The following is a 27,995-nucleotide window of genomic DNA, read 5'->3' as shown; positions in this document are numbered from 1 at the left end:
TTAATATAAGTTCACATAGCTAGGAAACAATGCTAAACACTCAAAAAGGCCATTTATAAGATAGTTCCCCTTTAAGACATTTACATGACCCATGTTTTAATTGCTTTATTCTCATGATCACATAGTTATTGGAATATAGGCATTGTACCTGTTCACACTGCAATACGCTGCATCGAAACTAGGGCTGCACGATTAATCTATTTTAAATCGAAATCGCGATTTGGAATGATGCAATTATATAATTTTTTTTAAAACCTTTAAAAAAAAAAAAAAAAAAAACACTTTCAATGCCCAAAACGTCATATGACGTTTTATCAGCCCCCCCCCCCCCCTGAATGCCCACAACGACAATTATCGTTTTATTTTTTTATTAGCGATCTAAATTCATATTTCATCAACAGAGTCTCCCGTTGGTACACCAGCTCCTCCAGCAGCTCGGAATGGAAAAAAGCGCCCCCTATCGTCTATCCCTGAAAACTGCACGTCAGTCGCTTAGACTGACCTGGGATCTGTGATATGTAGAGGTGGGGCCAGCTGGCTCCCTGAGCTGTGGCAAGCCGTCTGCTCAACATGGAAGTGATCGCGCGACGGGAATCAGCCTGGAATATATATTCACAGTAGCCAATCGTGTTGGGAAAGTTCACTTTCTACATGAACTAGTTCAGTTCACAGTTCAAAATTTTTAAAATGAACTAGTTCAGTTCATAGTTCATAATTCAAAATGTTGAACTGAAGTTCATGGTTTCAAAAATGAACTAATTTAGTTATTTTTAGTTATTTTTTTATTATTTTTTTTATTATAGATTTTTCACGTACAGTTACTTACATTACAAAAACACAAATTGGGACAAGGTGGGGGGGGGGATCCTCCAGTTCATCTCTATGCCATCATCCACACCATAAGCAAGCAAAAACGAGACAAAAAGAAAAACAAGCAAAAAGGAAAGCAGACCAAGACGGGCACTGTACAGTATTGCACTTGCCTCGAGCCCATTCACATGTAGACATACATATATTTATTTTTTCCTATCCTAGGTCTGTCCATACAATGGGGCACTGGGCCTTTAGAAGGATCCGATACATTTCAGCAGGAAAATAGTCTAATAGTGGGGCCCACACCTCCTGAAAGGAAGCGTTGTTGCCTCTATGCATTGCACAGTGTCTTTCATGGGGTAGCAGCACACCGAAGATCTCTCTATACCACATTTGTAAAAATGGAGGCTTATCCTTAATCCAGTTTATCAGAATGCATTTCCGGGCTGAAAGTAGAAGTTTATCAAATAGTTTGAATTGTAAACTCTTTTAAATACATACGCCGACGTCTAGAGGTAGAGTCTGACTCTGACTGAGCGAGTGCTGCTGCAGCTCTCGGCTTCTGCGCGCAGATTTCTCTGTTCCACTGCTTGTTGTGAGGAGGAGTCTGATGACGTAGCAGGGGGTGACAGGCGCGTTGCCAGATCGGGTGGTTTTACGCATAATTTTTAAGCCTGTTTACAGTGTTTTAACTGAGTTTTCGGCTGAAATGCATTATGAAATATGGCACATCTTTGAACGCCGTTATGAGTGCTGAGAATGAACGCACTTTTGAACTCTGTTACACAGGGCTGAGAATGAACGCGTTCTCAATTACGTTCATTTAGCGGATATACAGTACGTTCAGTTCAAGTTCGCCCAAAATACGAACGCATTCAGGTACATCACTGCCAATCGATAGTAGTAGACAGTAGTGATCGATTTTTGGAATGGCGATCAGGAATTGGAATGATCTTTTTAGAGAACATCTGATCTGAGGTAATGAATCTATTTTACCAGTCTTGGGATAATCAGAGTTGTATTCGCTGAGATCTCAGCGTTTGCTGTGTGTGTGTGTGTGTGTGCACGATCGCTTTGAGGAAATCAGAGAATCAATTTTTAGCTTGCGGCCCCAGCGTGCATACATACACATATACTTTCGATAATCTAGCGTTTATTTGAAAACGATTCATAAATAGGCCGAATAATTACAACGTTTTTGTGTATTCTAGAATATTCCAGTACAGGGTGTTTATCATGGAATTTCTTTATTTTCCTTGAAAACGAGGGCTTTTCAAAATGCTATAAAACGAAAATGAACCGATAAAAAAACAATCCGCTTCGACAATGTTGACTGGAAAACGAGTCATTGATAAGCGACGGGCAGATTAGACACATAGCCATAATTTAAAACATAGATTAGGCGTTATTAACGCTAACATTGAAGTGGATGGTGGGCATTCAACCGGTAAATCAAGATTAAAGGGGAACTATTTTACTATTTCTTTCACTATTTGGGCACTTTTACACAATTCCTGTGAGTCTATGGAACACCTCTGTAATATATATATATTTTTTATTCATTGTTTTGTATTTCTAATCAAGTCCTCAAAAACAGCATTTTTCTACCTCAAGATTTCGAGCTGTTTTGAGCCTGGGCTGCAGGTGCCACCTAAACCACTGCGGAGCGTCGTCGTCTATCTCAACATTAACATGCAGCAGTGACTATATGACATCACATATAGGCACATTTTCAAACGACTCAGTTCAGTGAGGGTGAATATTGTGAGAGGAGAATTGGAAGAATGCGCCAATATGAGAATTTTGAGACATACCGTAATTCCTCTAATAGTAACCCCGGCTTGTATTTGTTTCAACTGTAGCGGGTACCAGGCTTGTATTAGGAGGAGGCCTGTATAAGAGGGAGGCCTATATTTCAAATTTTCAAACGGATCATAATGAATAAATCAACATTTTGTGTCAGTTTGAACCCAGTAAAATGTACTGGGTTCATTTATTGAAACCAAGTACTGTATGAAATAGTAAACAGTGCAATTACAGGTGGTCACTGGTCATTTCAACGTTTTCAAAGTGAAATCAAGTAACTAGCTCAGTATGCAGCTCAGTATATTAGTAACCCGGCTTGTATTAGGAGGCCGGCTTATAATTGCTTAGCTCAAGAGCGCACCCGGCCATTAATAGAGACCCGGCTTGTATTTGAGACCCGGTTACTATTAGAGGAATTACGGTAGATCATATTAATATAAGTTCACATAGCTAGGAAACAATGCTAAACACTCAAAAAGGCCATTTATAAGATAGTTCCCCTTTAAGCTTGGGGGGCGGCTAGGTGGTGTAGTGGGCAAGGCGCTCTCCACCAATGCTGAGACGCTGGGTTCGAGCCCAGCTCTCCGCATTGCTATCAGTTTGGCTGGTCGTTCATACTAACACAAATTGGCAGTGTTAGGGGTGGGAAAGCTGATGGGTGGGGATCGGACGTTGTAGACAGCGACTCCTACAGGTCAGTTGGTTCGCCTGCGCAGCAGAATCAGGAAGCGACAGGGGCGGCGTGTCCCTCCCACGCAGACCCTCGCCGCTGAGAGATCGCGCTGTGCAGGTGAAAAGATGCGACGGCTGCTTCCTTGAGTACCGGAGGGGACACGTGATGTAAGGCTTCGTCCACATTGCAGCCGGCTTGTGGGAGGCATGGCCTAACAGCGTTCGAGACAGGGGAGGGTAGAATTGGATGATACGAAATTGGGATGGGAGAAAAATAGAAAATGGGAGAAAAAAGTAGATAAAAAAAAAATAAAAAATTAAGCTTGGGCTCTGAAAGTGTTAACCAGGAAGTCCCATTGAGATAAAAGATCGGTTTGGGAGAGGGAGGTAAGGGGTTTTAGATTGTGTGTTGTGAAGTTTAGACTTCAGAGAGGGAGAGTAAAGTACAGGAAAAAAGGTACCGTTGGGTACCGGTATCGATTCCCAGGTAAAAAGAAACATTTTCAGGCTTGGTGTCCCAAAAAGATCCACCGCGTAGGCCAGATGCAAGCCGCATTTTACAATAAACCTCTGTGGGGCTGCTACATTTTTTTTAAATTATAATCACAAATTTAATCGCAATCGCAATATCTGTCCGAAAAATCGCAATTAGATTATTTCCCAAAATCGTGCAGCCCTAATCGAAACATACCTGTTCACACTACAATACGCTGCATCGAAACATACCTGTTCACACTGCATCGAAACATACCTGTTCACACTGCAATACGCTGCATCGAAACATACCTGTTCACACTGCAATGCGCTGCATCGAAACATACCTGTTTACACTGCATCGAAACATACCTGTTCACACTGCAATACGCTGCATCGAAACATACCTGTTCACACTGCATCGAAACATACCTGTACTGCATCGAAACATACCTGTTGAATAGGCTGCATCGAAACATACCTGTTCACACTGCATCGAAACATACCTGTTCACACTGCAATACGCTGCATCGAAACATACCTGTTCACACTGCATCGAAACATACCTGTTTACACTGCAATACGCTGCATCGAAACATACCTGTTTACACTGCATCGAAACATACCTGTTCACACTGCAATACGCTGCATAGAAGTAGGAACAATGAGGAACATGCATCAGCAAGCAGCTGGGTAGTCTCAGGCGACGAGTAGAGAGCGATTGCTATACATCACTAATAGTGAGGCACATTTTGGATGCTCCATCTTTGTATTGTTTTTGGATCAATTTCCACTCTGGTCATTGACTTTGTTCTAACAAGGCAATTTTATGAATGCATATTGATACTACTAGCCAACTACCTAATTCAACAGATTATCTTACTATGTGTGTTGCGCTGTGGAACTGTCAATATGGAGCGGCTGTGTAGTGTAGAGGTCTCTCCTACCACCGCAGAGACCCGGGTTCAATTAAATTCCTGGCAGCGGTACCTCTGGCTTGGTCAGTCATCCCTAAGAACACAATTGCCAGTGTTCATGGGAGGCTGGTGGGGTTTGAGTCCTGGTCATTTCAATAGTGACTTCTGTTCAGCAGATGAGATGAGGAGATGGCGTGAACCTCTGTACGTTACGCTCTCCCTGTGAAACTCCTCGCTGTCTGGTGAAAAGAAGTGACTGGCGACTCCACGTGTATCAGAGGAGACATGTGGTAGTCTACACCCTCCCTAGACTGACAGTAGGACAGATAATTGGCATAACTACTAAATTGGGGTGATGGGAGCAAAATACCAAGGCCAAAAATAAACCTGGCCAATACATGGGGTCTATTGAACAGACACAGGCGCACCCCCCCCCCCCCCCCCCCCCTTCTCAGTTCCCCTGCCGCACAAGTGAACTTCATCTTGGATTCGGATCTGGTCTGGTAGAGCTACTCATGTTGCCCGAGATGAACTGTTGAGCAGAGAAGCATAGTATTTTGTTTGGGTGATGATGACCTCACTGCGGCTGCAGGCCTTTTCCTTTCATCTTTAATCTCCACTTTGTAATCCTGCAGTCACCATATTCCTCTTCATTATTGAAATCTACCATGATTGGAACATGGAGTGTGGTCATGACATGACGGTCCTTCCCCTCTTTCTTTCTCTTTCTCTATCTCCCCCTCTCTATCCAGCCCTGTCAGCAGTCTGACCACCAGCTCTGGGACGTCAGAAGACCTGGACCATCATGAGATCCAGCTGGCCCTGCAGGCTGCCAAGATGGCTGCCAGGAACAAGATCCGATCCCGCTTCCCCAGCAGCAGTGACCTCATCCATCGCCTCTTTGTTTGCATATCGGGTAAAGCTTTCCACTTTTTATTTTATTGTAGTAAAAATAATTCTACTTTATTACATAGCATATTGTGAACAATGGCACCGTGGATATTTAGGAAAACTAATTAGACTGAGGGTCATTATAATATTGTTTAGCAGACCTTGCATCCTCTTTCTCTTGTTCTCTTTCCCTCGCTCTCTCTCCCTGTTCTTTGTCTGACTTTTTTTTTATCACTTTTTTATAAAAAATTTTACATGGATGAAACAAAACATGACACCACATAATACAAGAATAATAATAATAAACAGAACAACACCAGATAATAATAATAATAATAATAATAATAATTTAATAATAATAATAATAATAATTTAATAATAATAATAATAATAATAATAATAATAATAACAATAATGACTGTAGAACGAGTGGTAGAGGTAGAGCAGTCGTCTGGCAATCCGGAGGTTCCCGGTTCGATTCCCGCTCCACGAGCAAGACACTTAACCCCTAATTGCTCCCGATGAGCAGGCTGGCACCTTGCATGGTTGCCTCTGCCGTCTGTGTGTGAGTGAATGGGTAAAATGTGAGTAACAAATTGTAAAGCGATAAAAGCGCTATATAAAAAAGCAGCCATTTACCATTTGGAACAACAAATAATTATGCAGAACCTAAAAATAAAAACAAATTATATTATCACAAACACCACAAAATACATTAGACATTTCCTTCCATATCGTTTAGAAGTAGTGTTGGTGCCGTAAGTGGAATTGTTAGGTTACATATGTTTGAAAGTTTAGTTGTTATGGATTTCTAAAAACTAGCTACTGGTGGGCAATCCCAAAACATGTGCATATAAGTCCCAGTGGCCCTCAGAGAGCACAAAGTGCACCGAGAGTCGGTCACCAGTCCCATAGCAAACAGCTTTCTAGGTAGGAGATACGTCCTATGAATATAATTAAAATGTATTTGCTGATGATTATGGTTGCTCAGTCTAATTCTGGGATGTCCCCTCCCCAGACTGTATCCAATGACACGTTTTTATTAGTGCTGTCAAACGATTAAAATATTTAACTCGATTAATCGCATGATTGTCCATAGTTAACTCGCGATTAATCGCAAATTAATCGCATTTTTTTTTTAAATTCTTTTTTTTACCTTAAACAGATATTTTTCAAGTTCCAATTTTTAATACTCTTATCAACATGCGAGTCAACAAATGCTTGCTTTGTGCAGCCATTTAACACAAAAGGATGACCCTCATGCATTGCTAATTTGCATCAAATTCAAAACAGAGTGATGCACAAAATAACTTAAAAGAAAATAATAATTTAAAACAATGAATAAAGTGTGCATGAAATAATAGGGGAAAGAAAACGTTAGGAACTTGTTACATTCACACACACAAGGGCTGATTAATCACACACCCCCCTCTCTCCCTCACACACACACTCTCCCAGGTCTTTTTCTCTTTTGCCCCTTCCTCATCTCTCTCACCCCCCTCTCTCTCTATATCACACACACACACACACACACACACACACACACACTTCAGAAACAAACATAGTATCAATGAGAGCATCAATAATACACCTGAGTGAAGTCTAGTAAAAAAAAAAAAAAAAATTATTTATTTTTTTTTAGTTAATCTTGAGTTAAAAAAAATTAGTGGCATTAATAGAATCGGGAGTTAACGCGATATTAACGCGATATATTTGACAGCCTTAGTTTTTATATGTGGATTTGATTAGGAGTATACAAATCTGAGACAAACCCTCTTGAGGTTGTTCCGTCTCTGATAAGCTTGACAAAAGGGTGTGGGTGTAATGTTTGAGCCCACGGCACCCCATGAGCCTTCAGCGCGGACCTTAGTTGCAAGTAGAGGAAGAATGACTTGACGGGGAGATCATAAAACTCTCTTAGGTCCTGAAACGCTCGAAGGCCATTTTTATCATCCCCAGAGTATGAACTCCACTCCTCTCCTCTCCCATTGAGGAATATTAACAGAGTCGAGGTGCCGTGGACATTTGACAGCACAAGACCGCTGTACGTTACGCCATGTTTGAATTACGTGGGATATGATCGGTCCATATCGTAATTGGCATTTTGATATAGGAATAGTGGAGTATACTACATACTGTAATCTTTGTGGTGAGACCGCTGCTGCTTCTAAGGAGCGTCATGATACAGCAATCTTAGCGAAAATACAGGGGTCTCAGCGAAAAGGACCAGAAGTACAACTTAAAATCGGGGATTGCCAAGCCCTCATCCTGTTTCCTACGTTGAGTGGTAGTTCTTTTGATTCTTGGGCGTTTGTTATTCCAAATAATTTAGATGTCATAGTTTGTGTCTTGCGCCAGTGGTCTATTGGAGGAGGCAGGGGGAGCATTGAGCTAACAACATTTATTCTAGGTAGTATGTTCATTTTGATTATGGATGCTCGGGCCTGTAATGAGTTAGGAAGGCTCGACCATCTATTTAGATCTTGGTGTATTTTATTATATGTACCTGTGAAGTTATATTTAGTTGTCTGATTAAGTGTGGGGATCTCTATGCCTAAGTACTTAAAGTGTTCAACTATGGGGATGTCAGCCAGTAGTTGCACTGCTTTGGCCAACTCATTATGAGGTAAACAAGCTGATTTGGGCCAGTTAATTTTGAAGCCTGATAATTTACCGAAATCATTATATTATTATTATATAATTATATTAAGTAACTTTGTGCCTGATTGGGACGGGTCTTTCATAAAAATTAGTAAGTCATCCACATAAAGAGCAATTTTGTGTGGTGTATCATTGATTATTATAGGGCCGATTTCTTCTGTTTGCCTAATAAATTGGGCTAATTGTTCGAGGGAAAGCGCGAATAGTCCGAGGCTCAGAGGACAACCCTGCCTAGAAGATCTAGAGACTGGGAAGAGTGTGGAGAATATATTGCTGACGGTGAGGCATAGAGCACTTTAATCATATGTATAAATTCCTTTCCAAGTCCCATAGCCTCCAGTACCGTCCAAAGATATGGCCACTCTTGTCTATCGAATGCCTTCATGGCATCTAAAGACAGAACCGTGGACGGAGTTATATTGTCCTTACTGTTGTCAATTACATGTAATAATACTCTGAGATTATCTGCGGCTAAGCGTCCCAGAATAAATCCGGTTTGATCAGTGTACCAGCACCGTCATATACCTCTGTAGACATCGGGCTAGTACTTTGGCAACAATTCTCAGGGGCCTATAACTGCCATAGTCATTGGGGTCCTTGTCCTTTTTAAGTAGTAAAGAAATTACAGCCATATTTACATCTCTCGAGAATCCCTCTGTTCAATCATCTCGAGTAACAATGGGTCCAACTGGTCCCAGAATGCTATGTATAATTCAGGTGTAATCCCATCCCAGCCTGGTGCTTTGACCCTCTGCATCTCAACAATTGTCTCTCTGAGTTCTATAAGAGTGATTGGTCTCCCCAATTCCCCGGCCTCCTCCTCAGATAATTTAGTTATTTTAAGCCTGTCAATAAACTTTTCAAATTTGGAATGATCAAAGTTGACCTCTGAGCTATACAGTTGTGAATAAAATTCTCTAAAAGTGTCATTGATCTTTTTTGAGTCAGTAGTCCTTGTTGTGTCCTGGTTGAAGGGATATCCGAAAATTTATCATTTGCGCAAATTTTCATTGCCAATAAATGGCTGGATCTGGAACCATGAAAGTAATCATTTTGTCTTGTCTAAGTATGGAATTTATTTCTTTTTTAACTATCATCCGTTGTGTGTTCATTTGTTCATTGTAGTTAGTCTGCAGTGCAGCGTATAGGTCCACGTATAGTGTTTCTCTGACATGTTATTTAATGTATTGTTTTTGTGTCTTGTTTGTTCTGTTGTTGTTTTTTTTATCCACTTTTTCTCCCATTTTCTATATTTTCTCCCATCCCAATTTCGTATCATCCAATTCAACCCTCCCCTGTCACGAACGCTGTTTCTTGCCTCCCACAAGCCGGCTGCAATGTGGACTAAGTCATACATAGCACAAGTCCCCTCCGGTACTTGAGGTAACAGCAGTCGCATCTTTTCACCTGCGCAGCTCGATCTCTCAGTGGCGAGGAGTAACGCGTGGGAGGCTCATGCTGCCCCCGACACTTCCTGATTCTACTGCGCAGGCGCACACCAACCGACCTGTAGGAGTCGCTGTCCACAACGCCCGATCCCCACCCATCAGTTTCCCACCCCCTAATACGGCCAATGTGTATTAGTATGAACGACCAGCTAAACTGAAAGCAATGTGGAGCGCTGGGCTCGAACAGTCGAGCCCAGCGTCTCCGCATTCGTGGCGAGCGCCTTGCCCACTACGCCACGTAGCCGCCCTTGTTTGTTCTGTTGTTAACTGTTTTGTTTTTAACTACAGTCTTTTATCTTCTATTTTAAGTGATTTCCCCTGTTATCTGTTTACTCATCCTCGTATGTTTCACTGTATTTTTCTGCCTCATGTCATCTCTGCTGCATTGAAAACGAGGGCCCGCCCTCAGTTGCTTTTCTGAGGCATAAATAAAGGAGCAGGAGGAGGATGATGATGATGTGTTGTTGTGACATGCAGGTGTTGCTGACCAGCTCCAGACCAACTACGCCAGTGACCTCCGCAGCATCCTCAAGACGCTGTTTGAAGTCATGGCGACCAAGGAGGGAGACAACGACAAGCAAAAGAAAGGTAGGGAACGGGAGTTTAAGGTGTTTGACTTGTTGATGAAAAATGAGCCAATCACAACTCACGATACAGGTATGTTCCTTTTTATATCCTCAAAAGCTACTATGTAAAACCACAGTCTATTTTAGCCAATACATAAGACCGGCAATATGTCAATCGCACTGAATGTTGATCACCACACCTCTGTTTTGGTCACGCCATGTCCCTTTTGGCGAAAACTTGATTCAATGATATTCGGCGAATAAACATTGATTACCGGTAGATGGTGTTTGTTCATAAACTCTGAATGTAGAACAAACCACATGGATATAAATCACATTGAAGACCATCGTTGCCCAGAAATAGTCATTATCTCTTCGTTTTAGGTCACTTGGAGATTCATAAGCGTAATATTAAATGTCCATGTAGGGGAATGAGGAAGGAAATATTCTGTAGCTGAATGGGGAAATAGGCATGCCTGAAAACGGATCAAACTAATCTAACTTTTCCCAATAGTGTGAACACGCAATGGTGGTAAATTTTGGAACGTACCGTAATTATTTGACTTAACATGATGCACTAACAAAACAAATTTTGCAAACAATGTAAAGGTTCTGCATAACCATTGTATTCCGCCTTTATACAGGTCAATGGCACTTCTTCCAATGTACTATATGTTATGGCAGGGGTCCCCCAAGGCTCTGTTCTGGGTTCACTTTTGTTTACCATCATCTATGTAAACAACCTGGGCCAAAATGTTTCTAACGCACAATAAAGCTTTTATGCCAATGATACTATAATACTGCTGTGGTGCCTCTTGCTTAATCTCTTGAGTATTTGCAGTTTGCCTTTGTTGTAGAGTTGCTGTATGATCTGAAACTTGTATTGAATGCTACAAAAACTAAACTGATGTTGTTTTCTAATGCCAGGAAGACATTAACCTCTCTTCCTGACACTATAAACTTCACATTGAAAACTTGGTAAAGAAACAGTTTTAGAAACAAATCCTGTTTTTTCTTTGTTGCCAGGAAATAATTGGTTGAGGCTCCATTCCTTCCCTTGCTTCAGGGCTGTACGTTAACTTTTTTTGCACATAGCACTGGTGCTACAGAGGTTGATAGTTTTGTAGCACAGGCCAAAATCTTGTAGCACAAGTATAAAACGTGTTATATTTGTAACAGTCACAAATGTGCCTATTGTATTTGTGTTATTTAGTTGCAGTGCCATGTTTGGCTGTCATTTAGTATATCGCCATGTGTTATTATTACTATGATACTCTCATATGCTATTTTAAATTAATATCATAAACAACATAAGGAATATTAGCATAATTTTGAGTGGACTGAAGGAATGAGTCAGTGTTAATAGTTTTAAATGCAAATAATTTATTGAAACATAGAAGTGGGGTCGGTTGGGACACACACACACACACACAATGGGGGACCCTGATGTAAACAAGACAAACGTCTTTCTCTGGTCTGCATCCCCTTAACAATTGTGTGTATTGAGCCGTACTGTACCCATTCTGCAATCTGTTAAATAAAGTTTTCATTCATTCACACACACTGTTTCAACTCACCACCCCCGCATCATATTGTAGTCTAGTCTGTCTTCAAACTTCCACTCCTCTCGAAACTTGTATTTGAATATCATCATTATCTATCCATCCTCAGTTTACTATAATATACTCCTGTCCTGAGTCTTGACTAGTGACTTCATCGTCTTTCCAAACGCACGCACGCACACACACACAGGGAAGGGGAGAGAGTGCCCCCCCATTTCCCTTTCCACACTGTGTCTGCTGGCTCTGCCTGTGATCAGGATTAGCTTGTTAGCTTGCTAACGTTGTAGTGATTGTAATGGTACATAAACGTTAATTTCGGGCGATGTGCGCATAAAGGAATGGCGACGGTGCAAAGCATGTAGATGCATTTGACCCGTTGCGAGAAAGAAAAAACACCACGGACTTATTTCGGGACGTGTAGGCGCACTGCTGTGTTAACGTGCACCAACCGACCAACGCGCTGCTCTGCTTGCAGAAGCAGTGGCACGGATAGGGCGGATACGACTCGTCGAGTTGTCACAAGAGTTTTTTCAAAATAAGAGTATCATATGCACCTGAACGTTGCTAGCTTTCGGAGCCTAGCTGGAGCTGCGCGTGGGCAGAAATGAGACCCGCTACAGGATTTTCAAAATAAGAGTATCTATATGAACCGAATCCCTATCGCACCAGTGCTACTGAAGTAAATCCATCCATCGCACAGACAGCTGTTGCTGTAGCACGTGCGAGATATATGTCGCACTGTACACCCCTGCCTTGCTTGACTATGGTGATCTGTTGAACATGACCGCCTCTGGCAAACGGGCCTTTATGCTCGCTGCCCTTGCAGCCTGGAACCACTTGCAGACCGATTTACAGCTAGATGAGCCGATTCCTATTAGGACATAAAAAATGTATTGAAGGGTTTGGAGGCAGATTCAATTGTAATTTGTAATTGCTTCCTTTAGCTAGATTCTATTTCATCTTGTCTGTCTTTGTAGGCATATGATTCTGTGCTATTTCTGTGTTTTGCTATAATATATTATGTGTTTTCAATGTTTGCTTTCATGTTGTTTTCCCTCGAAAAATAGATCTTGTGATCTTAATGTGACTCATCTAGTTAAATAAAGGTTTAATGATAATAAATACATAATTTATATATAAATAAAAGGCACAGCCACGAAATAATTAGTACTACTACGGAGTGTAGTGCTAATCTGATGTATGTACAGAGTTGTAGTATAATATGTACAGTGATACAGGTATAAAGACAGTATGGTAGTAGTAGGCATGAACCACACACACACACTTGACCACCTTGCCCAATTTCAGTCTCCTAGGACTAAACCTGTGACCACTAGAGGGTGGGGACATTTGACAGACCGACAGAGTGACCTATAGAGCTGCTGGTTGCAGCTAAAAACAACAAATCATTTATGCAAACAAATCCGGTTGTAGGTTGACAGAGTTCAACAGGGCCTTTTTAAAGTGTCTTTGTCGTAGTTGATTCTGGGTACATGGTAGGTATACTGATGCTCCCATGTAATATTGCTTTCTGCCTTTCTTCTTCGGTGGTGTGCAGCGGTTCCGGGTCTGCGCAGTGCCGTGCTGGAGGACTGCGCCCTCTGTCAGGAGACCATCTCTTCCTCGGAATTGGCAGCCAAAGCCCGGGAGGGCCAATTCGAAGGTCAGCAACTCCGCCACCCTCTAGACACGCACACACACCTAACATGCATACAGACACACACACACACATACACTTAACATGCACATGCATACAGACACACGCATACATACTCTGTTTAAAATGCCAACACTAGAAGCAACAGTTGTGATCAAGGAAAGACTATTGACTCTCGCCTCCTGCTCTCTCTCTCCGTGACGCAGACCCCCCAGACTGGGTCCCTGACGAGGCCTGTAACTCCTGCATCGCCTGCAAGGCTCCCTTCACAGTCATCCGCAGGAAGCATCACTGTAGGAGCTGTGGAAAGGTAACACTGAGACCAAAACCCACTCATGCCGTGACTCATTTGAATAACTATCAATAGAACATCAAATAGATTTCTGATACATGATGGATTACGATCACCATATGAGTGTGTAGATGGATAGATAAATATATAGACACGTATGAATCAAACAAGTGTCTGTCCTTGTCTTCCATTTCAGATCTTCTGCTCTCGCTGCTCCGCCCACTCCGCTCCGCTTCCCCGCTACGGCCAGGTGAAGCCGGTCCGAGTCTGCACCCACTGCTACATGTTCCACGTCACACCCTTCTACAGCGACAAGACCGGCATCTGACTCCAACGGAGCCAGATAAACGCACGCACACGCTCACGACACGCCTTGACACGAGCGATGACCATATGCAAGGGATTGATCCGATGCCACCCCCCCCCAGCTGCTCTGCGAAAGCACAGTGATCGTCCTCATCGCCCTGCTGAAGCAAGGCTCGGGCACAAGGCCGTCATGGACGAGGGAGAGCAGAGAGACTGAATGCAGAGGCACACGGACCACGATTAGACAATTTTTTCTGTTTTGGAGATGCTGCTGCCTGAAAGGGAACCAAAGGGTCTAATTTGTTTAGTTTTTTACGTCTCTCACAAATTCTTCATAAACACCTAATCTGTCTGCAGAGGCAGAGGAGGAAGAGGGAACTTATCAAATCTTTGGAACTTGTATCTTGCTACAGTCTTCTGTAGCGGTTTGCAGCACAAAATAGGGAGAGCAAAGCTGCCTCTGGATAGTTAGTGTTGTTGCTTGTGGTTTGTGTGAAAAGGCCTTGTGACATATTTTTCTTCTGCTTTTTGCGGGCTTCCCACATTTGTGCCAGAGTTCCCACGGGACTCGGATTCCTCAAAAGAATGTACGTCATCATAACCATGTATATAGGGATAATTCCATTGATAATAAAATACATCACGTCATCGTCATATAGTTGCGGAGGCCGTATGTATCATATCAGGAGTGGAAAGCAATCCTCACTCGGCTACCAGTTACAGCTAAGCAAAAAATTACACAAAAAAACACATGGCTTTTATAATGATTCTTTTATGCTTTTAATGGCAATGAATGTGTAATATTGTATTGTTTTTATTTTATGAAATGGGGTCTTTATTGGAATAAGATTGACGTATTTGCCTTTTATCAGTGATATATGGGCTGTGCCCATTGCTTTTACAGTCGCACCCTGGCATGTTTTTATCACAAGGTTTTTCTCTAGTGAGCCCTGCTGTGCACACCTCCCTTTCTTCAGCCTCCGACATGGATAAAAGGGAATCCATTACTCATCACTGTCACACCTCGGAGGCCCCCTAGTGGAGGGTTTTAACTCTGCCCATACAGCTCAGTGCCCATCGTTTGAATGGTGCCTATATGTTTTGAAACTGAGAGCCTCACAGAAGTCGAATTGATGGAGTGATTCCCATTCCCTATTTAAATCAACGTTGATGAATGGACATTTGGCTGGTACACTGTAAAATGGCTGCCGTAGAATGTTCATGCTGCCATCAAATTGAAACTAGACTTTTTTTTTTTTATTAATTGTTTTATTTCCTCTTGTCATGGAAATCGGTGTTGAATTTCTATTACAGCCATATTATAGTGTATCAAAGGAGATACTCGAGGAAGGCCCATTCTGGCTTTTCAGACTCGGTGCAGAGGCCTTTTCTACACATTGAGAGTGACATAATTTATCCTCCTCCCAGTCCTGATTGTGCAATATTGTGACTATGAAATAAAGGTCACATACTTTTGAACAAGTTAATATAAGTCTCTGAGGTCCACTGGGATTATGCATTCTGGCATGTCTCTGTTTCAGTCCTGTTCTGGATGGGCTGTTTCTGTGTAGCTTTAAATGCAAAAGAGCCATGTTTATGCCTCACCGCACTACGGGGCATCCGGCTCCCGAAATTCAGATCAAATTGTCAAACTAGGGAGTTGTAGATCAAATATGAATTAAGATCCAGCAATTTCATGTCATATTTCCGGTGTAAAATGTTGTCAACCGTTTAGGTGGAAAAAGAACGTTAAGAGCAAGCTGCCATCTTGAAAAACAGATGCACAAGTCGAGGGCCGTCTTCTTCACTTTACATAGGAGGGAGAGGCTCCTCTAAAAGCACAGTTTCTGAATACAGGCTCTGTACTAAATCTGGGTTGTCTGTTAGTAGGACCATCGGAGACCCCAAATGAATGCACAAGCACTGAAAAAGTGAGTTCTTCATAATATGTGACCTTAAAGTCGAAGGTCACACAAATGTTGGTAGAGACAAACCTGTGCTATTTAAACCGCTGTTATAGACCAACTATTTCTAATGAGAAAACTTGTACTTATTTGTTGTTTACACACAGTTTAATCTCAGTTTGATTGTGGTACTGACCCGTCTAGAACAGATCGTCTGTTCTCATACTGGACTTCTTTGCACCTTTTATTTTATTTTATTTGTACTCTGCTTCCACTTGAACAAAAAATCTATCTAAAGTATCTTCCTTCCGTCCTGCCAACCACTTGTACTATCATAGGGTTGGTCCGTCTGACAACGGCCAACCGGCAGAACATGGACCTCCAACCTTCAAGGACTATTAATTTGCTCTGACTTCAAGCTACTTCTCAGGCATTAAGCTGTCTAGATCACTCACTAGTCACTACTATTACAAACTAACTGGTTTCTTTTTTATCAAAGGACATATAAACACACTTTGAAAAGGTCAGATTTTTTTTCTTTTATAAAGAACTAAATGAAATAATGTAAATGTTATTAAAGCTATAACTACTTTTCTGTAAAGAGGAAACATGCAGTAACTTAAGGGGCGGGAAAACCTATTAATTAAGAGCTTCATCTTATTTTGTAAAAAAAAAAAAGCTAGTACATTTCAATGACTAGCTGTGTAAAATATTTGGGGGGGAAACAACGTTATCTAGTTTTAAATGCTATGTATATTCAAATAAATTACCCTTTCCTGTTTAAAAAATAATGCTTGGTGTTTTGATGCCACACTTTATCTGATATCCACCTTTATGGGGCAGTGGCTCAGAATTTCTGTATTCTAATGTTATTCCTGTCAGGAGTTTATAAATTGGCCTCAGAACTGCCCCCTATAGGCAGACAGAAGAAAGAACAGTCTCCCCACCACCAGCCAATCTATGATGTCATACTGATACAGTATATACCATAAAGAATTGCATTGAAAAGGTAACTTGACAGTATCCAGGGTGATTTTTTGGGGATAAGGGTACATTTCCTGGGCGAGATCACCCACGCAGATATTTTACACCCGCCAAATACTGGTAGAGTTTGGCTGGCGGTTGGTAAATGTTTCCATTTCCACTTGGCAGGTGTTCTTGAACTGTATGGAAGACAAAATCTGAGTGACTGGTGAAATTGTTGTTTCACCTGCCACTTAGGCAAGAACAGTCCAAATGTTGTTTCCCAGCCTGCAGACTACTGTGAAATACAGCACAAAAACAAACCATTCATAAAGTCAGTTTCTCATTCATTATTAATGGAGCAGCTGCAGACTAGCATTTCGGTTCTCTGGTTCCCAGCTTTGATCAATTGTACTGTCAAAAATAACCATTCATGTCAAATATTTTTGGAGTACTATTTTGCTTTAGTTGAGTATGACAAGTACGGTACTCTTCCCCCTACACAAAAAGTATCATGGCACCTTCGTGGTAATTTCAGTTTTACCATGGTACCGGCCGTTGTATAAATAATTTACCATGACACTGCCAAGGTAAAATTAACATATCATCACCAATGTGGAACCACTTTTACACTTAATAATTCCCTTGTATAATCCAATGTAAACCACCATACCAATGGTAATAATATGGTATTTCCAGTGTTTTGGTCTCTACCATAATCGTAGTGACCAGAAAATTATGTAAATACCATACTTTTAAGTGGTGTAACGGCAGGCTCCTTCCACTTAAGTAACCCAATATATTTCAGTAGGCCTACTCTAGATTGTGTGTCTAGTTAACCATCCGCAGTATCTTCAGGTCTCGACAAGAGGGATGCTGATAGACGGGTATTTTCAAACAGTGTTTGGAGTGTCTACCACGCATCCTAGGAATTTCCCCTGTGTTGGTTTCAATAGAGAATCCCATTGCCACATGATGCTCAGGGTGAGATTAATGGACAGCATTACTCCACTAAACTACACCAGCTATGCTCAGGGTGAGATGAATGGACAGCATTACTCCACTAAACTACACCAGCTATGCTCAGGGTGAGATGAATGGACAGCATTACTCCACTAAACTACACCAGCTATGCTCAGGGTGAGATGAATGGACAGCATTACTCCACTAAACTACACCAGCTATGCTCAGGGTGAGATGAATGGACAGCATTACTCCACTAAACTACACCAGCTATGCTCACTGTCATGCACTTGTCCTAATAAACTAACTAACCTACACTGTAGCATGCAACACTTTGATGAACATTGTTACTCAGCTGATAGAGTTGTACCCTTCCTGATGACTTGTCGTACAGAACTTGTAAGTCGCTTTGGATAAAAGCGTCAGCTTAGATACACACTAAGAAATGACAAACACCATGATCAAAACCGCAAAAAGAAAATGCATCAATGACAACTGAGGAAAACAAAAACAAACCACGTGAACTTTGGAAATTACTCAATTATCAACTAGGCTGCAGTAAAAAACTTAAAACCAGATTCTCAAACATAAACATAAAGATGGACAACACGCTCATCACAGACAAGCTGGATGTAGCCAATTACTTAAACATCTTCTTCACAAACATAGCCACAACACTGGTAAACAAACTACCCTCCCACTCAGGGCATTATGGGGTAGAACACATAGTAGCATACTACAAAAACCGCAAAGACGACTTCAAACTAGAAATGGTAACAACCGATGAGGTACTGAAAAAACTGAGAGCCCTCCAACCTAACAAGGCCACTGGCCATGACAACATCCCCTCCAAATTCCTCAGAGACTCAGCAGCCGCCATCACCCCAGTCATCACACACATAATAAACCTCTCCATAAAACAGGGACACGTCCCCAAGGACATCAAAATTGCGAGAGTGACCCCTCTGCACAAAAAGGGCAGCAAATTAGACCCAGGAAACTACCGCCCTGTTTCTATTCTTACCTCCATCTCGAAAGTCATGGAGAAAATAGTCTACGAACAGGTCGAAAAGTACCTGGCGGAAATAAATCTAATCTACGAATTCCAATCTGGCTTCAGAACATCCCACTCCACTGACGCATGCCTTCTCTATTTGAACGACCACATCAGGTGGACGCGGGCAAATACTGCGGCATGGTCATGCTGGACCTACAAAAGGCCTTTGACACTGTCAATCACTCCATTCTGATTGACAAGCTAAAAGCAATTGGTTTTGATAGTTTATCAGTGAGCTGGATGCAATCCTACCTTGAGGGGAGAGAACAGATGGTGGAGGTAAACTGTACTCTATCCCCCCCCCCCCTCACAGTGAGCTGTGGTGTTCCACAAGGAAGCATACTAGGACCGCTACTGTTCCTAATTTATGCAAATGACATGTCGTCAGCTTGTGACTGCAACTTGTTCTTGTTCGCGGACGACTCAGCCCTGCTGGTCTCTGACAAGAACAAGTTACAGGTTGAAAAAACCCTCAGCTCTGAACTCGGCAGAATCTGCACCTGGCTCGCTGATAACAAACTATCATTACACCTGGGTAAAACAGAGTCCATTTTCTTCTGATCAAACTCAGCAAGACCGACAGCTTCTCAGTTACAGTGGGTGACAATATTGTCACAAGGAAAGATGAAATTACATACCTAGTTTCCATCCTAGAGGCAAATCTTTCCTGTGACAAAATGGCATCCAAGGTAATAAAAAAAGTCAACCAACGAACTAGATTCTTGTACCGGATCTCCTCTCTGGTAAACAAGAATACCCTGAAGACTCTGGCAGGAGCACTCATTCAAGGGTACTACGACTATGCTTGCACCTCATGGTACCAAAGCACCTCAAAGGTGCTAAAAACAAGATTACAAACATAAAACAAACTGATCAGACTTCTACTTGACCTTACCTCTAGAACCCACCTCACCCCTGCCCACTTTGACAACCTAGGATGGCTTAGAGTAGACGACAGAGTACAGCAACTTGCAATGGGCCTGGTCTACAAGATACACTATACGACTAAGGCAGTGGTTCCCAAAGTCGGGGTCGCGACCCAAAGGTGGGCCGCGAGCAGCCACGGGTATATTTTTTTATTTATTTTTTTATTTAATTTTTTTTGTCAGGCCACTGAACTTAGAAGCAGGCCAGGACAGTGTTTCTAGTTGTATTCTAAAATTCTATTCTATTGTATTCTAAAATGTGACTATATGGTTTTATATTAACTTAATAAATAAACAAAAACGAAAAATCTACTTATTTCAACGAACATTTCAAACTAAATAACAGATTATGCACATAAAACGCTGAAAACAACCGAAGCAACAATAGTATTTTAATGAGGCTATTATTATTATCATTATTATTTTGCAACAAGTTAGCCCTCTCATAAATAGCACATATAAATGAATAACTAACTTGAACTAACTTAATAGGATTGAAGTGATATTTGGCTTAAAAAACTCGGTCGCCTGGCAAAAAAAAAAAAAACTGACGATGTGCATTGGGCCGCGGCACTCTGACGCCTTATTTTCTGGGTCCTGGCCTGAAAAGTTTGGGAACCCCTGGACTAAGGTACCCATGTACATGTCAAAATACTATCCTAAGGTCACTGAATACCACGACCACAACACCAGAGGAAGCTCAACAAATCATGTTAAACCCAGATTCGGCTCAAACAAGTGACTAAACACGTTTCGCAATTATGCCACATCAATGTGGAACGCCCTACCCAAAGCTGTAAAGGAATGTGAATCCCTACCCACATTCAAAACCGCTCTTAAAGAGCACTTACGGGAGACTGCAATTAGAAACTGGCCACCGTAAATGTCCAAACCCCCCCACCCCCACCCCCTCCTAATAGACAATCTCCTCCCCACCGCATGTATATATTCTCTCCCCACCATATGTATATTTCTCTCCCACCCACCCACCCCCTCCTAATGTACTGTCTCCTCCCCACCGTATGTATATATTCTCTCCCCACCGGGAACCCGGAAACACGAACGCGTTGTCTAGCACAGACTCTGGAGCGTAACAGTAAGAAGCATTTTGTATAAAAGTATTCTGTACTTCTGTATGACAACTATTAAAGAAACTTGAAACTTGAAAAGCATAGACGCGTCCCCTCCCCATCATATGTATATACTCTGTCAGGATCTATGGGTAACAGTACTGTATATTTGCATATCGTATGTCACAAATGTAACAGTACTAAATACCTGTATGTCATGTATGTCCCTATGCCATAAATGTCATGTATGTTGTGTATGTCATAAATGTCACTATGAATTGAAAATGGGGGACCCTGATGTAAACAAGACAAATGTCTTTCTCTGGTCTGCATCCCCTTAACAATTGTGTCTATTGAGCCGTACTGTATTGTACCCATTCTGCAATCTGTTAAATAAAGTTTTCATTCATTCATTCATTCATTCATTCATTCATTCATTCATTCATTCATTCATTCATTCATTCATTCATTCAGCTAAATGACTAAATGTAAATGTAAATGAGATGAATGGACAGCATTACTCCACTGGGTGGCAGCACTTGTTCATTCAGTTCCTATGTGGCAATCTGGATGGATTCAATTAAATTATCCAGTCAACAATACACTGTTATTGTTATTGTTTGTTTGTTGTGTATTGTTCGCCAATAAATAATAAAAATTCAAGTTTAGCACAACTGGAAAACACCGTGGAAGGATGCGCTTTCTGTTGCGACTGTCTTTCCATTCCCGATAGCCAACAACTTTCTAGGAATTTGGTGTTTGTTTTATTTCCTTTCTCATAATTAAATCGTACACACTTAATAATCACGAGGCTCCTAGCTTGGTTTGTGGTGGTGTGTGTAAAGAGTTAATAATATCGTGACAGATGCGTTCATCGTGGTGTGTGATTGGTCAGAAGTTGAGAGTTGGGATGGACAACTCACTCTGCGGCGCGCAGCCTCTACTGTACAAGTCACTTGGTTGATGAAGTTGACTGCTGTGAAGTTAGGCAACTTGGATCTTGGAGTTGTTTTTAAATTAGTAGCTAACGCAGTTCAGGCGGTTATTCGTTGTTGCTATTCATGGGCGTGCTTCTATATTTCACTTGAATCCCGTTATTTCGCAGACCTAGTGTGCGTATTTATTATATTATTATAACCTAATCTAGTGGTGAGAGCGGTCACTGTCAATTGATTCATGGACACTCCGCGGACTTTAGATAAACGCGTTTCTGCCAAGAGGTTGATACGAGGTTAACTACATTGATTGAGCATTCAGGTATGCTATTATTATTAACACTATTTTGTACGCCTATAGCCTATGCAATGTATTAAAGTAGATTTGTACTATATATTTAGCCTACACATGCACACAGGTTAAATGTTTAAGTGACTCTAATATTATAGCTCTCGCTAGGATTAGGAAAATACACATGCATGTTCGGTTTACATTGAGCTATTCCTGACCAAGTATAGAATACGTACATTATTTTGATGTAAAGCAAATAAATACATTTATCTCCAGTCGGCAAAATAATATTCATAGACATGAGTATGAAACACGTGTACTAAAGTATGTTTTTCATAACGAATGCAAATAACCACATTATTAACTATTTATATAGGTAGCTAGCTAGCTATTATATAATTAGGCCGACGACTTAATACACTGAAATTGCTTTAGCCTTCAGCTACTAAACAAAATCACACGATCCTATTCTTTTTTGTGTGTATAGATAATAACGATATGAATGCATTTCACTGGCTATCCATAACATTTTCAAACATAGGCCTATGTATGGAGGTGGCTTGGAGAGCAAAAGATAGATTTAAACCTCCTAATAGCCCAGATCTATTCCCTATGGGTTGGTGTGTGATCCGGTCCTGCTATAGGCTACATTTACAGTGTGTCATTTTGAACATGTGTCTTATAGATTTGGGGAACATGAAGCTGTCTTTGGTCAAGATGCAAGTCCTGAAGATTCTGCTGCTCGTCTTTGAGACTGTCTTATTGACTGACTGCGCAAGAGGTTAAAAAAACAAATCTATTTCTTTCTTTCTTTCTTTCTTTCTTTCTTTCTTTCTTTCTTTCTTTCTTTCTTTCTTTCTTTCTTTCTTTCTTTCTTTCTTTCTTTCTTTCTTTCTTTCTGTGATAAAATAGCAAATTATTGAAAATAATCCACGATTCATCATTGTTTAGCGCAAGTAAAATTGTGTTTTTGTGTACATGTAGAAAATCTCAGTTGGCTTTAACTTCTTCACACTGAGAGGTAAGAGAGGGACAAACTAAAAAAGAAAAAACTAAAAAACACTCTTAGCAGAGCCCAAAATCAACACTGGGGAAAGAGAGAGGGCAAGCCAACCCATACCCCCAGTGTGTGATCTTTTCACTCATAGCCGTGTGTGTGTGTGTGTGTGTGTGTGTCTGTGTGCATGCGTGCACGTGCGTGTGTGCGTGAGTGTGTGTGACACTGTGTGAGCATTCACCACAGCTAAGCCAAACAAACACATCCATCAGCTTCCCAGGGTGAAAGAACACAAGTCAGTGTTGGAGTCCAGCTCTCTCAGGGTTGGCCCAGGGAACCAACCCCAGGGACTGTCTCGCTTCAAGCCTCACGGTGTGTGTGTGTTTAAGTGTGTGTGTTTAATAAGTGTGAGCGAGCCCAGTGAAAGAGTCAGGACAAGAGTGCAGGGGGACCTCATTTTAACCACACTCCTGTGGCGCGTCACATTGTGCCAGTATCAATACTTTGTACGACAAGGAAAGCCTGTCAATTGTCGAGGTTAGGTTTAGGGTTAGGGTTTCATCCACCATCATCGATTTGCCTAAAAACGTCTGTTGCAATCCAGTGCGGTGAGTGAAATAGCTCAGAGGCAATAAAGGAAAACAAATGACAGATTTAAATCAAAAAGAACTCTGAAACAACCGGAGATAATTCCCTGGTACAGGCTCCCCTACCATGGACAGAGACAAACAGGCTCTGTGCCACAGAGTGTCTGATGGGTACAATACCTGCATGTGGCTATCAGGGCATTTGGTGAAGGGGCAGGTGGGGGCCAGGCGGTGGTTTAGAAGGAAGAGAGCGGAGGTAGGGTAGGGGGGGGGGGTAGATTAGATCTGTGGGGGCAGCAGACAATGCCTCATTCACAGCGTGGCAGCCGACTCTTCACTGCATGGATAAACCAAAAGTAAACAAGATGTGGAGGCTAAATAAGATTAGACAGGCAATTATGTATGTTTACAGATTAACAGATGTCAGGGAAGGTGAAAACCTACAGCGGTATCCAACTGTGGAGAGAGAAAAAGTAGTCCTCGCTTCACTGGATGGATGATATATCTGCCGCAATCTGAACTGATTTGATCGCAGTAAAAGAGAAGGGAAGAAAAAAAGAGAAGAGGAATATGGAGTCTGTTTTTCATACTTTCTCCCTGAAAGATAGCAGATATAGCAGAGAAACAGACATACTAGTCCGGCCTGGTTGCCACTGGAGCGAGAAGATTCTGTGTGATACAGTACTTATATATCTTATGGCGTATGAAGCGGTTAAAGTATATGTCCAGTACTTTCAGAGAACATGATGATACGACCAAATGCCCCCCCCCCCCCCGGTTATTAAATGATGTGAACCAATTGTAACAGCTTCACTTTGATATCCTATGAAATACAGTCAGTGGTTTTGATTAGAGACATACGTTTTTATGGAGAGGCCGTGGCTGACACAGCTGTAAAACTGTCCCCCCATAAAATTTTACAATCTATGATAACATCTTTGACTAACGCAGTGGAATTACACATGACAGGACCGCTTTGACTTGATGTGTGAAACAGTAAAAAACACTTTGGAACTGTGTCTGTCATTATGGAAGCATTTCAACTGAACAGACAGTGAGCCAGAGTGAGCATTTTCAAAGGCTGTTGCTGTCAGTCAGTCTCACACACACACACACACACACACACACACACACACACACACACACACACACACACACACACACACCTACACACACACACACACACACACACACACACACACACACACACACACACACACACACACACTCTCTCTCTCTCTCTCTCTCTCTCTCACACACACACACACACACACACACACACACATCTGGAGCTCCTCTGCTTCGTTAGGACTCTTTACAACTGGCTGAGTTAGTACGGTTTCGTAGGACCCCCTTGGAACCCCACACATCCTCTGAGCCACCCCAACCCTCCAACCCCACCCGCCCTCTGTTGCTCCACCACCCCCCATAGCAGCTGGAGGAGGTGCTCAGTGATGTGTCCCAGCAGAACTCCTAATGTGGTGACAGGCCAGGGGACCACTGTGGTATACTGCTGCCTGTGGAATGCAGCAGGCAGGACATATGGGCCCTCTGTGTCCCGCTTTGCAGAGCTGCACTATGGGAGAGGGAGAGAGAGGTGGAAGGTGTCTGGAGAACATACCAGGACCAACAGGAAAACATGCAATGCATGCACTCAATGCATGCAAGCAAACATGCGCGCACACACACACACATACACACGTACACATACATTGTAAATGCTTCATCTGCATTCACCAATAAAATAATACATACACACCCGAGCGCACACACAAACACACAACTAATATTGAATATAAGTGGATGCAAATCTGTATTATACAAACAGTATATATAGTATCTAAGGAGACGTTTTCTGTTGCTAGCTCAAAAGGAACATCAACAGACACGCATAGTGAGTGTTGTCACTGATGTGGATCCGCTTAATTGAAAGGGTTTCACACCAGGCAATGTTTACTCATTTACATCTCTGCGCACAGCCATCTGGAGAAATTTAGAGCATACTAACAGCCCTGCAACGCTTTTGGAAAATGTACATTTTATAGCGGAGTTACATCATGGTCTCATAATAACAAGAAGGTACTATGAGATAAATTGTATGCCAAGGGGCTTTAAAATCACAAGGCCATTTGGCTTCCAAGCAGTTTTCCATTTCCTTTCAACGTAATGAGGCTGGTTTCCCAGTAACCAAATACCCCAAAGTCCTCTTATTTTTTAAATAGGGCCTGAATAGTCAGAAGGTATAACACAGTGGTGTTCTGGCATGGGGGCCCATCTGGAGAAAGCGAGGGAGAGTGGACACAGAGGGGTATATAGAGGACTTCAGGCAGCACTGTGTTGTACTTTTCACCATCCCTGATTTATTTGTTTACTAGAACATCAGCTACTCTTCCTGGGGGCCATACATATAATAATGACAATAGATAAGACATTTACAGACAAACAAACAACCAAGTGGTATAATAATAATAATAAAATAATACATTTTATTTATAAAGCGCTTTTCAAAAACCCAAAGACGCTGACACATGAGCAAAACAAATGAACAGAGAAACAAAGAACCACAGGGAATAAGCAACAGTATGAGTATGCAGGACATACAACCACGGGTAACAAGTAAGATACAGAGTCCAGTAGGGGAACAATCAGGGAAGTAGGAAACCGAGGGGGGGGGGGGGGGGGGGGGCAGGAGAGGGAGAGAAAGTAGGGAAGGGGAGGGGAGGTGGTAGGTTGGAGGAGGGTGGTTATGGCCGGTAGGGTAGGTTGTATACTTGGGAGAACAGGTAGGTTTTGAGTCGGGATTTAAAGGTGAGGGAGAGTCTCGGACAGTCGGAGGGAGGGTGTTCCAAAGTCTGGGTGAAGCTCATGAAAAAGCCCGGTCACCAAAACTTTTCAGTCTGGATGATGGGACAGTGAGGGAAGCAGTGGAAGAGGACCGGAGGGAACGGGTGGGGTGGTAAGGGAGAAGGAGGTCAGTCAGGTAGGGGGGGCCAGACTATGGAGGGCTTTGAAGGTGAGGAGTATTGAAGTAGAAGTAGAAGTAGACGTCTTTATTTGTCATCAGATTAACACACACATGCGATGGGCGACCCACAGGAACACACACACACACACACACACACGCACACACATGCACTGAGTCACTTGATTGATTGAAAACTTTATTAACAGATTGCAGAATGGGTACAATACAGTACAGCTCAATACACACAATTGTTAAGGGGATGCAGACCAGAGAAATACTTTCATCTTGTTTACATCAGGGTCCCCCATTTTCAATTCATCATAACATATGACATACACGACATACAGATAGACAGTACTGCTACATCTATACATTTACGACATACCAGATTTACAAATACAGTACTGTTTGTGATACCAAAAGAGTCTAAAAAAGAGAGTATATACATTTGACGTAGAAACTGTACATTGGAGGAGGTTGGGTAGGTGGGGTGGGGGGGGGACTGTACATTGGAGGTGGTTGGGTGGGGGGGGGGGGGGTTGGGTAGGCGGGGTGGGGTTGGGTAGGTGGGGTGGGGGAAACTGTACAATACAAGCAAAACTGTACATTGGGATATCGACAAAACCTTACTTTGTCCCAAGAAGAGGGTCTCGTGTATTATTGGGTTAGGACATTTACTGTACATTTACAGGGGCCAGTTTCGAATTGCAGTCTCCCGTAGGTGCTCTTTGAGAGTGGTTTTGAAAGTGGGTAGTGATTCACATTCCTTTACAGCTTTGGGTAGGGCGTTCCACGTTGATGTGGCATAATTGCGAAACGTGTTTAGTCCCTTGTTTGAGCCGAATCTGGGTTTAACATGATTTGTTGAGCTTCCTCTGGTGTTGTGGTCGTGGTATTCACTGACCTTTTGGAAGTATTTTGACATGTACATGGGTACCTTAGTCGTATAGTGTATCTTGTAGACCAGGCCCATTGCAAGTTGATGTACTCTGTCGTCTACTCTAAGCCATCCTAGGTAGTCAAAGTGGGCAGGGGTGAGGTGGGTTCTAGGAGTAAGGTCAAGTAGTAGTCTGACCAGTTTGTTTTGTGATGTTTGTAATCTTGTTTTTAGCGCCTTTGAGGTGCTTTGGTACCATGAGGTGCAAGCATAGTCGTAGTACCCTTGAATGAGTGCTCCTGCCAGAGTCTTCAGGGTATTCTTGTTTACCAGAGAGGAGATCTGGTACAGGAATCTAGTTCGTTGGTTGACTTTTTTTTATTACATTGGATGC

General features: G+C 42.1%; 1 protein-coding gene across 2 annotated transcripts in view; it reads left to right on the top strand.

Annotated features, from left to right (window-relative positions):
- LOC311248474 (lateral signaling target protein 2 homolog) overlaps positions 1 to 14,087 on the top strand; it is a gene marked incomplete at its 3' end in the record, with an annotated part of 47,820 nt that extends 33,733 nt beyond the window's left edge. For both annotated transcript variants that reach the window (XM_084339350.1, XM_084339349.1), the window contains exons 9-13: positions 5,435 to 5,598; positions 10,160 to 10,270; positions 13,369 to 13,473; positions 13,674 to 13,777; positions 13,956 to 14,087. In XM_084339350.1, coding sequence (XP_084195476.1) covers positions 5,435 to 5,598; positions 10,160 to 10,270; positions 13,369 to 13,473; positions 13,674 to 13,777; positions 13,956 to 14,087 — 616 coding nt within the window. The remainder of the gene's footprint in view (positions 1 to 5,434; positions 5,599 to 10,159; positions 10,271 to 13,368; positions 13,474 to 13,673; positions 13,778 to 13,955) is intronic.
- Positions 14,088 to 27,995: the final 13,908 nt, after the last annotated feature.

The sequence above is a fragment of the Notolepis coatsorum genome (genome assembly GCF_963971535.1).
Source record: "Notolepis coatsorum genome assembly, contig: SCAFFOLD_676, whole genome shotgun sequence".
NCBI lineage: Eukaryota > Metazoa > Chordata > Actinopteri > Aulopiformes > Paralepididae > Notolepis > Notolepis coatsorum.
The sequence above is the reverse complement of the archived record's forward strand: the minus strand, read 5'-3'. Positions and strand labels throughout refer to the sequence as shown.